The sequence below is a fragment of the Drosophila biarmipes genome, chromosome 2R (genome assembly GCF_025231255.1).
Source record: "Drosophila biarmipes strain raj3 chromosome 2R, RU_DBia_V1.1, whole genome shotgun sequence".
Taxonomy (NCBI): Eukaryota; Metazoa; Arthropoda; class Insecta; order Diptera; family Drosophilidae; genus Drosophila; species Drosophila biarmipes.
The window spans coordinates 11,995,936-12,010,200 of NC_066615.1; the positions used below are offsets into that span (position 1 = coordinate 11,995,936).

The window sequence follows — 14,265 nt, forward strand, 5'->3', positions numbered from 1 at the left end:
TGAGGAGGTCGAGGAGGAGGAGATCATTGAGGAGGTCAAGCCGAAGAAGAAGGAGAAGAAGGCCAGAAAGCCGCGCGTCCAGCGCAAGTCCATCGACAAGGACATGAGTCCTTCCGGCGCCGAGGATGGCGAGGATCTGAGCGACTTAGGCGCTGACGATAGGGAAGACAGTGTCGACTTCGATGACGATGAGCCCGTCAAAAAGGGCAAGAAGAAGGCTCCGCCCAAGAAGAAGGAAAAGAAGGAGAAGTCTCCTAGTCCGAAGTTGACCTTGAAACTGGAGATCGGCGGCGGCCAAAAGGCCAGCAAGAAGATGTTCGAGCAGCAACAGCAGCAGGCCAAGCCGCCGCCGAAGAAGAGCAAGATGGTGCTCCAGATGGAAGAGCAGGCGAAGGCAGCAGCCAAGGCCGCCGAGGAGGCGGCTGCGAGGGCCAAGCCCAAGGGCGAGACCTTCGAGGAGCGCCAGAAGCGCCTTCAAGCCGAAAAGGAGGAGCAGGAGCGTCTGGAGGCCGAACAGCGGGCTCAGGAGGAGGCTGAGGCTGAGGAAGAGGAGGAGGAACCATCCGCCTTGGGCGAGGAGGGTGATGAGGGCACTGAGGCTGGATACGGCGACGAGGACCAGGACCAAGAGTATCCCGAGGAAGACGTCGAAGAACACGAGCCCGAAGAGGAGGAGGAGGAGGAGGTCGATCCAAAGAAGAAGAAGGAGAAGCGGCGCGGCAGCGACTCCTCCGACGACTTTGTCCGCCCCGATCCCCACGAGGAGGAGCGCTGGCAGCGCATCGCCGCCGTCGAAGGCGAGGAATTCATGCAGCAGATGCGCAAATACAGCCAGGCCAAGCGGATCAGCGAGAAGGAACGCGACGCCGACTGGCAGCGCCGTCGGGAACAGGCCAGGAATCCCAAGTTCATCAACTTCCTGTCCGATCGAGCCGTCGAGGCCGGCCAAAGTGTGCGCCTGGCCTGCGCCGTTGACGGTCCCGAGCTGTCTGCCAAGTGGTTCCACAACCGCAAGCAGCTGGAGCGCGACGGATGCCACCGCATCATCAATAACAATAACATCCTAGTGCTGGAGGTTCTCAACACCACCATCCTGGACTCCGGGGAGTACTCGTGCGTGATCTCGAACCAGAACGACGAGACGTCTTCGTCTTGCATTGTGACCGTCTATGAAATTTTCAAGGACGAACCCAAACCCCCTTCCATTCAGTACATCAAAGGTATTTGTCGGCCCTTGGGATTACGTGGCCCTGCTAAGATCTTCTAATTGCCCATTTCAGAGTACTACCATCTGCGCGACGATGAGCTGACCATCGAGTGCCACGTTCACGGCTACCCGCGACCGGTGATCACCTGGTGGCGCGGCGCCTTCCAAGTGAAGCCTAGCTACAAATTCACCATGCTAGAGGAAGCACACGGCGTGTGCAAGCTGCTGATCTACAAGCCGGGCAACAAGGATGGCGGTATCTACACCATGAAGGCCTTCAACTCCAGCGGAGAGGTGCAGATCAACCACACGGTCGAGGTGGCCCGCAACCTGCACTACCATGTGCCCGGCATCTTCCATGCCCGTGACAAGATCCAGCTAGACAGCTTGAAGCAGGCCAAGAAGGCCATGGATGAGGCTCTCAAGTCGAAGGCTGACTCTGACCAAAGGAGGGCGGAGGCGGAGGAGGAGCAGCAGCGCCTGCATCCGGCGAGGGCCACCCCAGAAAAGCTGGTGCCTGCCAAGCAGAAGTTGGCATTTGCCACCCAGCTGCGCGATCGCATGGCGCTCGAGGGTTCCACGGTTAAGTTCGTGGCCACGGTGATTGGACCCTCTCCCAATACCCGCTGGATGAAGGACGATAAGTGGGTGGTGGTGGGCGGCAACATCAAGAACCTGTCCGAGGAGGGCAAGGCCATCATCGAGATCAGCAACGTGACCGGCGCCGATTCCGGTGTCTACAAGTGTGTGGCCAAAAACGATCTCAGTGAGATCGAGACCTCTTGCTACTTCAAGGTGTACGCGGCACAGGCAGATGGTGACGAGTCGGAGCCCATTTTCGCCCTTCCGCTGCGAGGTATCCTAATCCCCCCGTTCTGTGTGTGCTGTGGTGTGCTCGGTGTCCAAGTGTTGTCGGTTACACGATCTCATGTCCATGTGTGTCCGTCGTGTGTCGATGTTCTGGTGCCTCAATTGAGGTCGATCGCGTACGAAAATAGCCAAATTGATTGATTGACTTTGTTCTCAGATGTGTACCATGCCTCGCAAAACGATCTGATTCTCGATACGAAGGTGCGGGGCAACCCCCGACCAGAGATCTCGTGGACCAAGGACCAGATACCCGTGGTGCTCGACGATCGGGTGGTGCAGATCGAGCACTTGGACGGCATTTGCGAGCTGATTATCAACAAGCCGACGATCAATGACAACGGCATCTACGTGTGCACCGCCAAGAGCAAACTGGGCACTCAGTCGACCACCCACACGGTTGTCGTCGACACCACCCACACGTCGCGTCGTTCGAGCATCCTGTCCGCCATTGCCATGCAGGAAGGAGGCGAGTCAGCCGAGGGCCCCAAGGCCAAGGGCAAGAAGAAGAAGAAGGACGACGAACCGGAGGCTGGAGGAGATGGTGGCTACGAGCGCCGCAGCCGGATGCCGGATCCTTCGCCGAAGCAGATGCTGTACTTCACGGTCAACCTGTCCAATCGGTACGTGGCCGAGGGCTCCAAGGTAAAGTTGCAGGCCGTCATTGGCGGACCAGAGCCGATGATCAAGTGGCAGAAGGATGACCAAAATGTCACCTATGGACCCAACATTCGCAATATGAACCGCGACAGCCTGGCAGTGCTGGAATTTACCAATGCCCAGGTGGAGGACTCGGGCACCTATACGATTATTGCCCAAAATGAGCATTGCAAGATCACCACCTCCGCCATGTTACATGTCTACCAGGCGAAGGTCAACACGGATGTGCAGCCCGTCTTCATTCGCTCTCTTAAAGGTAAGGTATTGGGTATCGATGGATGAGTGTGTCCGATCGATCGGATCGAACCGCTTATATTTAGCAATCGAGATGTGTATGATTGTGCAATGCCATTGATCGCCGCCCTTATGCAATGGCTTTTTTTCGGGATGTGCTCTGTTATGTAACCCATCTCGGTGTTTCTCTCTCTCGTAGAGACCTATCACCTGAACACCAACGAGCTGATCCTAGAGACGGCTGTGAGGGGCCAGCCCACGCCGGAGGTCCAGTGGTTCAAGGACAGCATCGAGATCCAGAGCGGCGGTCGCTACCAGCTCATCGAGCACCAGGACGGCACCCGTGAACTCATCATTGATCGGCCGGACAACAAGGACTCCGGCAAGTATGTGCTCAAGGCGGAGAGTCGCGCCGGCAAGATGGAAATCTCGCACTATGTGCTCTTCGAGGGTCAGGCCCATCACATCTCGGACAACATCCACGGCGTGTTCCATGCAGACAAGAGCCTGCTTCGTCCCAAGGAGGTGGAGAAGCCGGTGGAGAAAAAGCCTGCCGCCGAGGCGGAGTTAGAGGCAGAGGACGGCAAGGCCAAGAAGCGAGGACGCAAGGAGGAGGATGACTCCTCGGCCTATGCCACCGACTACGCCTCCGATACCGCCAGCTTGTCGAGCAAGCGTCGCGAAAAGAACATCGCAATCCACTTCAGCACTTCGATGCGAGATCGCGTGGTGGCCGAGGGATCCAAGGTTAAGATTTCCTGCTTCCTGGAGGCCAAGGAGCCGCAAGTCAAGTGGTTCAAGGACGGCGAGCAGATCCAGAACTCGCCCAAGATCAGGGGCAGATACAGCGAGGGCTTGTGCCTTCTGGAGATCGCAAGCGCTACCGCCGAGGACAACGGCGAGTACAAGTGCTGGGGTCGTGACGAGACCGGTGAGGCGTCCACCTCGTGCCGATTGGAGGTCTTCGAGGATCCGGGCACAGGTGACGTGCCACCCACCTTCACGCGCAACATCAAGGACACGATGCACGGCAAGATCAACGAACTGCAGCTGGACGTACATGTGCGCGGACTGCCCACTCCCTCGGTCACGTGGGTGAAGGATGGCGTCAAGATTGAGAACAGCGACAAGTACCAGCAGGTGGACCACGACGACGGCACTTGTGAGCTGTTCATCAGCCATCCCAAGGCGTCGGACAGCGGCAAGTATGTGTGCCAGGCGGAGAATCGCGAGGGCAAGACGGAGATTGTCCACATGATCACTGTGGAGCCACGAGTGAGGGCACCACGCATCTCGCCACCACGGGAGGGTAGACCTCCACGTCCGGCCGGCGATGAGGAGGCACCTCCGGCTGGAGAAGAAGGCGCCGAAGGTGGCGGGGCCGCCGAGGGTGGCGAGAAGCGCCGCAGGAAGCCCAAGCCGGATGAGGAGGAGCAGGCCAGCTCTAGACGTGAGGTGCCACCACCGCCGGACCTAAGGAAGCGCCTCTACTTCAGGAACTTCCTCTCCAACCGAACGGTGAAATCGGGCAGCAATGTGAAGTGGATGGTAAATATCGATGGACCAGAGCCAACGGCCAAGTGGTTCTTCGGTGACCAACCGATAGCCTTTGGACCGAGGAGCAAGATGTCCATGCAGGACGGCATCGCATGGTTGAACCTCGTGGGGGTCACGGAAGAGGATGCCGGAGAGTACACTTTGCGGGTCAGGGGAAGTGAAAACGAAATCGTGAGCACCTGCAATTTGTTTGTGTACAGCACGGGCAAACCGGAGGTTATTTCGCCCACCTTTGTAGTGGGTATCAAAGGTAGGACGCTCTGCGTAATGGTGGGTTTCCCCCAACTGAGTGCGTCCAGGTGAAAGTCTTTGTATCTTTGAGTATGTGTATCTATATTTGTAGCCCTAGCTAGTCTTTAAGCAAACTAACAACCAATTGCACCCCATCCTATCCATTTTATAGTACTTTGTCTTATTTGTCTTGGGTCTTGTCTCTTTATCTACGTCCATGTTTCAGACGCATATCATTCCCAGGGAAATCAGCTCACTTTGGAGTGCAAGGTGTCAGGCAGCCCCAAGCCCCACATTTACTGGCAAAGGGATAACACCCTACTGCCCATTGAGGGCTCCAAGTACCAGTATGCTGAGCAAAGCGACGGAGTGAAGCTCCTTACCATCAACAACTTCGGCAGCAACGATTCCGGCCTGTACACCTGCTATGCGGAGAGCGAGAACGGGCAGATGAAGATCAGCAAGTTTGTCCAGGCCTCCGACTACGTTAGAGAGCGAACAACTGAAAAGAAGCCAATTGACAAGGTCATCCAGGAGATCAAACGGGAGGAGTCCGCACCTGCCTCGGCGAGCGACAATGCTGCCGCCAAGGCTAAGGCTCGGGAGGCCAAGTTGCGACTGAATTTAGAGACCAGTTTAAAGGCCATGACCATTGGCAGTGGCAACAAGGCACAGCTCATCTGCTATGTGACTGGCATCAGCGAGGACGTCCACTGGCTGAGGAACGAGGAGCGTGTGACCAAGGATGCTCGCCACAAGATCTATAACATTAACGGAGCCATCAGTCTAGAGATCTACGATGCCCGAGTGGAGGACAGTGGCCACTACAGATGCGTGGTGAAGAACAGCCGGCAAACTGTCGAGAGTGCTGGCCAACTAAGTGTCCTAGATCAATCCACTGGAAGTCTGCCGCAGAGCTTCTCCAGTGGCATAACAGGTAACTATCTAGATCTAGATCTTTTTAGCTTTATCAGCTGACTGGGCTTTCCTTTCAGAATCCTACGATGCCCAGCGAAATGAGATTGTGCTTAGTTGCCAGGTCAACGGAAGGCCCAATGTCAGTTGGATGCGCGATGACCACTCCATATGCAATAACCGGTACAGGGCAATCGAAGAGCCCGGCGGTGTAAGGAAACTGATTATTCGCAATCCCATATCCTCCGACTGCGGTATCTTCGCCTGCTATGCCGAGCACGAGGATCGGATTGACTCGACCAGCACCACCATTAAGGCGGCAGATCTGAAGCGCCTGATTAACGTTAGCCAGGAGGAGATTACCAGTATAAGCGATTATGATAGCTCTCACTGGTCACGTAGTCAGTCGCACTTGAGTGCCGGCACCCAGGTGAACGGCAATGGAGAGCTCCATCGAGCCGGAGATCGTGTCCTGCGCAGCGTGGGCAAGGCAAAGCCGCTGTTCAACACCCTACTGCACGACCGTACTGTTTCCGAGGGGGCCAATCTCCGACTGGTGTGCGCCGTGTCGGGAGACGAGAACACCCACATCGAGTGGCTGAAGAATCACAAGCCTCTGCCCAGGGGAGACAATCGCTATCAGACGCTCTACCTGAATGGAGAGGCTTCACTGGAGATCTTTGCTGCGGTGGCGGATGACAGTGGCAACTACACCTGCTGTGCCACCAATGACTTTGGCGAAAGTTTAACCCATGCCCAGCTCCGGGTTTACAAGAATTTCAAGGAGGCCACGTTGCCAAGTACTTTTACGCAGCCCATCCGAGGTATTACCCGTCTGGAAAGAGCTCCGGACTTCATCTTCGCCTCTCTAGATCTTTGATGTTCTAACCGCTTTTGTTTAACCACCTTTTTTATAGAAAGTACAAAAACCAACTAATAGTTATCTTCCCCTTGCAGACACATATTCTCTCAACGAGAATGAGTTGGTTCTGGATTGCCGCGTACGTGGCCAGCCGCGTCCCGAGATCCAGTGGGTCAAGGGCACCGAACCCATCGAGGCCAGCGAGAAGTACAAGCTGAGCGACCAGGCCGATGGCTATGCGAAGCTGACCATTGTGAATCCCACGGAAAAGGATTCGGGCATCTATTGGTGCGTGGCCAGGAACGAGGGAGCCGAGAACAAGATCTCCCACCAGGTAGACTTCAAGGGTCGCCAGAACTACTCGCTGCAGAAGACGCACGGATTCTTCCACCGCGACCCCAATAAGCCACACTTCCTGCTGCCCCTGGGCAACCAGACGGTCTGCAACGGCGGCACCGTGGCCATCTCGGCCGAGTTCATGCAGACCAGCACACCCATCGAGGTGAAGTGGCTGCGCGACCGCCGCGTGGTGGATGGACCCAATGTGAAGGCCCTGGCCGACAAGGGCGTCTACACGCTGACCATCATGAATGCCGGTCCCGAGGTTGAGGGCACCTACACCTGCCGCGCCTCCAACGCCTTCGGTCGCATCGAGTCCAATGTCAACGTGGACGTGGCCGTGGGAGCTGAGAAGGATGAGCGTCCACCGTTGTTCCTGTCGCGACCCGACACCGAGATGAAGATCGCCGTGGGTGATCCCTTCTCGCTGTCCTTCCGCATTGCCGGCGATCCGAAACCGAAGCGTAAGCGGGATTACCATACCCTTATCTGGAGTGATATCTTATATGGATTCTGTGTCTTGCAGTCACCTTCATGAAGGGCACGAAGGACATTACCCAGTCGGACCGGGTCAGCAAAGAGGTGTCCGACGACTACACAAGATTCTCTGTGCAGCAAGCCCAGATCTCCGACTCTGGCACCTACTTCGTGGTGGCCCGCAACAACTTTGGCACTGACAGGATATTCGTCACTGTGACGGTACATATACATCCATATCTGTGTCCTTATGGGATAGGGATCTGTAGATCTGCCGATCCTATAAGATCTTTGTAGCTCTCTTTCTGTTGCTTGTGGCTGTCCCTCTATCGCTTTCGCTTACTAACCGCTGCAATTCTCTTCTCTCTTCTCTCTTCTCTGCTTCTCTTCTCTTATTCCAGATTAAAATACCCAAAAAGAAAGAATCCGAATAAAGCTTATTAATACAATTTATTTTGCAAGTTTCGAACGCCTCCCTCAGCAAGCACCAAATACAATTACAATTATTCATACTTAGCTCTCAGTCTACTTTCCTGACCTGACTCTATGTGTTCAATCAAAAGCCATATAATATATCGTTCTGACTACAAAACTTATAGGTAAACCCGCGCGCTCGCTCTGCCACTCCAACGCAACCACGCTGGGGCCTTCCCCTGGACAGTTACAGCGACACTTCGTACTTCAGAGGTGAGTTCTTCATGGTGTTATATGGTCATGTGGTTGTAAGGGTCCTGTGATAGTCCTTGTGAAAGTCCGTTGTGTTCCGTCTGGTCCGTTGGCGTATCTGTCTTCTGTATCTCCACCATAAGACATAGCCTTATTTGCCTCTCTTGCAGATCGGTTTAATCGCCCCAACAAACCAAACTATCAAACGACAAAAGAAATTTCCTGTGAGATCGTAGAAACCCAACCCAGCACACAAAAACTATTCCTGTATTTATCTTTTGTTAGTATTTCTGAACGATTGACTTAATTACTTTTATTATCGTATCACATATATAAATAATGTATTATATAAAGCACAGCAATCCAGCTTATACATTTACGTAGTGGAAACAAGAAAATAAAAAATATTTCTCCGGGGCGTAAAGAGTTTTAATTGAGGTCATCCCAAGATGCAGCATCGAGTCCATTTAAGCCTCATTCATTTACGATTCTTTTTTTCGTGTACCATCCCTCAGATCCACCGGGTTGCATTTCCACCGAACCCCTGGTCGTTGACTCCGGACCCACCCACATCTCGTTGTCATGGGGCAAGCCGGTCAGCGCCAACTCGGCACCGGTGATGGCCTACAAGGTTGAGGCCTGGGTTGTGGGTCACGAGGGCGGAGCCTACTGGCGGGAGCTGGGCCTGACGCCCATCAACTCCTTCGACGCATTTAACCTGAAGGCCAACGTGGAGTACCACTTCCGGGTGACGCCGAAGAACCGGTATGGCTGGGGACCCACCGTCCAGACCAGCAGTCCACTCCAAGTGGGTGGCGTCGAGTGCCTGCCCGAGTTCGTCAAGATCCTGCCGGGCCAGGCCAAGGCCCTGCTCGGCTCCTCCTTCACCCTGCAGTGCAACATGCGTGGAGCGCCGAGGCCGCAGGTCAACTGGTTCAAGGATGGCATTCAGCTGAGCAGCAGTTCGGAGCGCGTCAAGATCCGGCAGATCGGTTCCACCTGTGCCCTCACCATCGCCACGGTCAGCGAACTGGACTCCGGCCGCTACACCTGCGAGGCCACCAACTCGAAGGGCAGAGTCTCCACCTTTGCCCGCCTCCAGGTGGTCTCCGACTCGCGGATCTATGAGGCCGACTCGCGACTGAAGGAGATTGCCCATGGCCGCAATGTGGCCGATGTCGGTGACTCACTGCCCATCTTCACGATGCGCCTGAGGGATCGTCGCGTCCAGGTCACCTACCCAGTGCGGCTCACCTGCCAGATTGTCGGCTATCCCGTGCCGGAGATCCTGTGGTACAAGGACGATCTGCCCATCCATACCGGTAGGAAGCATCTCATCAGTGCCGAGGGACAGTTCTTCACGTTGGAAATTGCCGCCACCACGCTGGACGACAGCGGTACCTACACCTGCCTGGCCAAGAACGAACTAGGGTCCGTGTCCTGCCACTGTACGCTGGTGGTGGACAAGGGCATCCGGGCCTACATCTCACCCGACTTCTACGTGCCCTTGGATCCCTTCTACATTTTCCGCGAGGGCTCCGAAATCCGCCTGTCCACGAAGGTGGAGGCATATCCATCCGTTGGTGTCACCTGGCATCGCAACGGAATGCGTCTGCGTCCCAGTCGACGACTGACCGCCACCTTGGACTCCAATGGATTTGTGGAGCTGATCATTGCCGAGGCCACGGTTCGGGATGCCGGCATTTATGTGTGCGTTGCATCCAACGTGGTGGGCAAAGTGGAGACCATCTGCCGGGTGGCAATTGAGGAGGAGGAGGACAAGGCGATGGCTCAGCCACGTCAGCTGGAAATTCCCAGCATCAAGACTGATGATCTGCCGTGAGTATTGAATAAGATATTATCTCGTTCCGGTTTTCAAATGCAAAAAATTGTTATTTAGTTAATATGGTTTTTATAGATTTTTTTATTTTATAGAGATACAATATTAATAGCAGTAGTTATTAACTACTAGTTAATATTGAAAGCATTTCCTATAACGACATACTTAAATTAAGGGTAGAATTGATTAATGGTTAAGTTTTTGAAAACCGGAGCGACCTTGCAGATAGCCCCAACTAATGACACATTTCCCCGAAGTTATTCCAAGGAGCCCCTGTTTGTGGTCAAGCCGCGCTCCAGCGAGGCCTACGAGGGCGACAACGTCATCATATTCTGCGAGGTGGTCGGCGATCCCAAGCCCGAAGTCGTTTGGCTGCGCGATTTTCTGAATGTGAGTATGTGACGTTTTTCGCGAGAGTCAGCTTGTTGCGCATGCGCAGTGCTCCGGCGGTCGGTCAGTCAGTTGCACTCGCGGCGTCAGCAGATGTGGGTCGTCCAATCACCACCTCCTCGCGCTTCCAAACCCGTTGCCTTATCGGAGGCTCAAGTTCAGGTGAACAGCAGCCACGTGGGCCCTACTGGCTTCAGGAAGTTGAAATATACATCACAATTTCCGCCAAGTTCACTATAAAAAGGCAACTCCCAGTGGGCCAGACACTTTAGTAGACCGATTTTTGAGTTGCCACAGTGCTAGCGCGGATAGAATTTTTTTCAATTGATCCGCGAGTGCGCGTACAAAGTGTCCAAACAAGCGGAGCATCCCGCCCAGAGGTAACCAGCCCAGCGGAACCCGATACGGCAACAAAGTGGCTACAAAAGCACGTGAAGAATAGAGCGCAGGGGCAGCTAGCTCGGATTACGGGCAAGTGCGTCACACTGAAGCGGTGCGCGTTATACAAGACCACAGATCTTACAAATCCGAATCGCTGTCAAACGCTAATTCAAGTTCAACCCATATCAAATAACAGGCTTGTTCGCAACAAACAATTACGCGAGCCAAAAAGGAAAAAAACCGCGCAAAAATAAAAAATATTATTAGCCACTGTCGTGCGCACTGTCGACCAAGGAAGCGAGCAGGCGCGCAGGCAGGCAGGCAGGCAGGCAGGAGGAGCCGGAGGAGTAGGAGGTCAGGGTGGGCAGCGTATACCCATTACCAGTTTTCCTATTCGACAGTCTCGAAACTGAATTTTGCGCTTATATGGCCATAAGCTTAACACAATAATAACAACGAGACAGCAGAGCCGTCCGCGTCAACGGCACCGATATTTGTATAAAGACAGTCGTGATTCATGATCTGCGACAGCCGCACAAGTCCTTATAGACGACGCTCATGGCGACGTGACCTTGAGGTGCCAGACCACTCATCGCAACGTTTTCTTTCGCCCGCAGCCGGAGTACTACAAGGACGCGCCCCACTTCCGGCGCATTGGCGAGGGACCCGAGTACAGACTGGAGATACCCAGCGCCAAGTTGGACTTCACCGGCACCTACTCCGTGATAGCCAGCAATTGCCATGGCGAGGCCAAGGCTGTAATATCGCTGCAAATATTCGCCAAAGGTAAGTGGTAAACCTTTCATTTATTAACCGAACTGCGGGTAGATATTCACAAGGCGGGGAAAGACTACGTCGCGCCAGAACTCCTCGGCCATGGCCAGCAGACTGGACACGAATTCCGGGTCTGCCTGCACCCAAACGTAGTGCAGAGCTCCGTTGACCTCGAACGTTGGACTCAGCACACAGTAGAGCGCCTTCTTCACATTGGCCGCAAACATCTGGATCTGTATCTGGGCCATGTACTTGGGGGCTATGGACTCGCGGGCCTCAAGGTACTTCTCGAAGTCCTCCTCAGTCTTTGGCGATTTGATTTCGACGATGTGATCGTCCGTGATGCCATCGGGGGCAGCGCACAGAAAGGGGAAGCTCTCGTGCAGGATCAGTCCGCACTCGACATACTTCTTGTTCTCCAGCTTCTCCGTCTGCTTCAATATGAATCGCTTGTGCTGCTTCATCTGCACGCGATCCTCGTTGTTCTTGTCCCGGCCCTTGCAGAACATCATGTTGAAGATCTGATCGTCATCCTCGGCACTTTTGCGGTTTATGATCAGGTGCATCATGGAGCAACGGATGCGCATGTACTGCACCTCCACCCACAGTCGGGACTTGTACTGATCCCGTGTCACCACGTAGAGGCTCTCGATGATTCCGGTCTGAGCCAGTTGCTCCATGTGCTGCACGTAGGTGGGCGGATCGACGATGTTGTACTCTGCTGCCCTGAGCAGCGCATGGTGAACGAACAGGGGCTCGAACTCATCGGTGGTGTCCACACATTGCCGATAAAGAGCCGAATCCCTGCCGCAGGTGGCCAGTTCCTCTAGAACGGTCTCCAGGAAAGCCTGTCCCTCGCTGGCGCTCAGCTCCTGGGAGTTTAGTTCGCTCTCCAGTCGCACCTCGTCCTTGGGTACCATATCACATATGCGAGTGGCCGTTGTGGGCTCTGGCTGCACCAGGTTTTCCAGTTCGTGGCCCCAAAACTTCACCACAGCGGATGGACTTCGGTCGGTGCTTTTGTTCAGCAGCCAGAAGGTGAAGGCCACAATGTGGGCGCAGGTAGCTGAATGGGTTTATGTATTAGAAGCTAGTGACAGCAGGGCAAAGGGTAATCCTAACCAGAAGTGGGGCACAGGCTGCACTGGCCATCCGTGATGATGCGGGCACTTTCCAAGACTTTGAGCGCCACATTGGCGTGCGATTCTGTGTTGGCAAAGTCGGAGGCGGGGAACACGAGTCCCTTCAGTTCGCAGGTTTCGCCGTGCCTCCGCATCTGGACGTAATCTGTTAAAAGATCATTTTTATCCGTGGAACTAAGGGGAGAAATGGAATACATTTAGTATATGCCACACAAGTGCGAAAGGGACGGAACTCACATTTGTTTTGGATTCTCAGAGGCGGCGGATAGGCAGAAATTGAACACCATTCCGCTGTTCAGAGTGGGTATATTGTGTATGTCGGCCTTGCGGAAGCCGGGCTCCAGGTCCATGGGCACTATAATCAAGCCCCTCATTTTCTATTACCAAAAATCAGCAGCAAAAAATGCAGAACACTTTGCTAAAAATAAACATTGGATGTTAGAGCTGGGATAAGGTCGATAATTGTTATCGGCTGATGGGATATCGAGGCACAGCGAAGACAGCAACCGTGTGAACTGCTTGTCTTTTAACAAGCAGTTTCTGTTGGCGCCAATTTTGAAATTTCCCCTTATCTTTGTTTACGTTTATTATATAAATTATATATCACATTTTATTTATCCCCAGATATACTCAACAAAAGCCGCATGGATAAAGTGCACACGAGACATGGGTGAGTTTATCTTGATTCGTTTATAAATGAATTTTATAAAAAATTCTATGATTCACTCTTGTTCTTAGTAATAATTGTGACTAGCTTACAAATTACCAGAAGAAAAAAAATAGAAAGAAATAATATTAACAATAATAACACAAACAATCCACAGCAACATCGAGACGCTTCCCCGATTCGTTCGCAACCTGCGAAACCTGCGCTGTTGCGATGGGGATGCGATATCGCTGGAGTGCCACGTCGAGGCCGATCCGGAGCCGTTCATCATCTGGGAGAAGGACGGGCACGTGGTGCCCAGCGACCGGGACTACGTGATGTCCTTCGACGGCACGAAGGCCACGCTGAGCATTCCTCGCGTGTATCCCGAGGACGAGGGCGAGTACACCTGCGTGGCGAAGAACTCGGTGGGCCGCAGCCTCTCCTCCGCCTGCATCATCGTGGACGTGCCCGAGGAGAAGGAGAACATGCTGAGTCGCCAGCTAACGCGTCCCAGCGGCCTGCTGTCCGCCCACTCCACGCCCCGTTCCACGCCAAGATCCACGCCCGCCAGGAGCTTCTCTCCGCTGCGCCTATCCTACCGCACCAGCAGCATCGATCTGTCCGGAATCTCGGAGCGCCGGCGAAGTGACGCCCGCAACGCCATCACGGCGCCCAAGTTCCTGGCCATTCCCTACAACCGCGTGGTCGAGGAGGGCGACAGCGTGCGCTTCCAGTGCGCCATCTCCGGACACCCCACGCCGTGGGCCACCTGGGACAAGGACGGCCTCATCGTCACGCCCACGCCGCGCATCGCCGTCAAGGAGATCGACGACCTGCGCATCATCGAGATCGACGAGGTGTCCTTCGACGACGCCGGCCTGTACCGCGTCACGCTAGAGAACGACTTCGGGCGGATCGAGGCCACCGCCCGCTTGGACGTCATCCGCAGCTCCCGCTACTCCAAGTCGCCCTCCGTGCGCAGCGTGCGCGCCTCCTCCTCCCGCCGAAACGCCCACTTGTACAGGCGCATCATGGGTCCATCCACAGGTGGGTGGAAAATAAAGTGATGGTTCA

General features: G+C 54.5%; 2 protein-coding genes across 51 annotated transcripts in view; one reads left to right on the forward strand and one right to left on the reverse strand.

The window, feature by feature from the left end:
* Nucleotides 1-14,265, forward strand: part of LOC108029940 (titin) — a 45,148-nt gene that overhangs the window by 22,307 nt on the left and 8,576 nt on the right. For 49 of the 50 annotated variants that reach the window (XM_050887271.1, XM_050887280.1, XM_050887288.1 and 46 more), the window contains 10 exons: nt 4,983-5,693; nt 5,752-6,495; nt 6,629-7,336; nt 7,399-7,571; nt 7,949-8,036; nt 8,531-9,854; nt 10,113-10,245; nt 11,244-11,412; nt 13,167-13,212; nt 13,367-14,238. In XM_050887271.1, the coding sequence (XP_050743228.1) occupies nt 4,983-5,693; nt 5,752-6,495; nt 6,629-7,336; nt 7,399-7,571; nt 7,949-8,036; nt 8,531-9,854; nt 10,113-10,245; nt 11,244-11,412; nt 13,167-13,212; nt 13,367-14,238 (4,968 nt within the window). Of the gene's footprint in view, nt 1-1,280; nt 2,064-2,234; nt 2,991-3,167; nt 4,776-4,982; nt 5,694-5,751; nt 6,496-6,628; nt 7,337-7,398; nt 7,572-7,948; nt 8,037-8,530; nt 9,855-10,112; nt 10,246-11,243; nt 11,413-13,166; nt 13,213-13,366; nt 14,239-14,265 lie in introns of all 50 variants that reach the window. The other variant, XM_050887318.1, reaches the window with a different exon arrangement.
* Nucleotides 11,400-12,974, reverse strand: LOC108029942 (uncharacterized). The gene is made up of 3 exons (XM_017102444.3): nt 12,780-12,974; nt 12,523-12,716; nt 11,400-12,466 (listed from the first exon to the last, which is right to left on the reverse strand). The coding sequence occupies exons 1-3, from the start codon at nt 12,914-12,916 to the stop codon at nt 11,436-11,438; spliced, it is 1,362 nt and encodes a 453-aa protein (XP_016957933.1). The 5' UTR covers nt 12,917-12,974; the 3' UTR covers nt 11,400-11,435.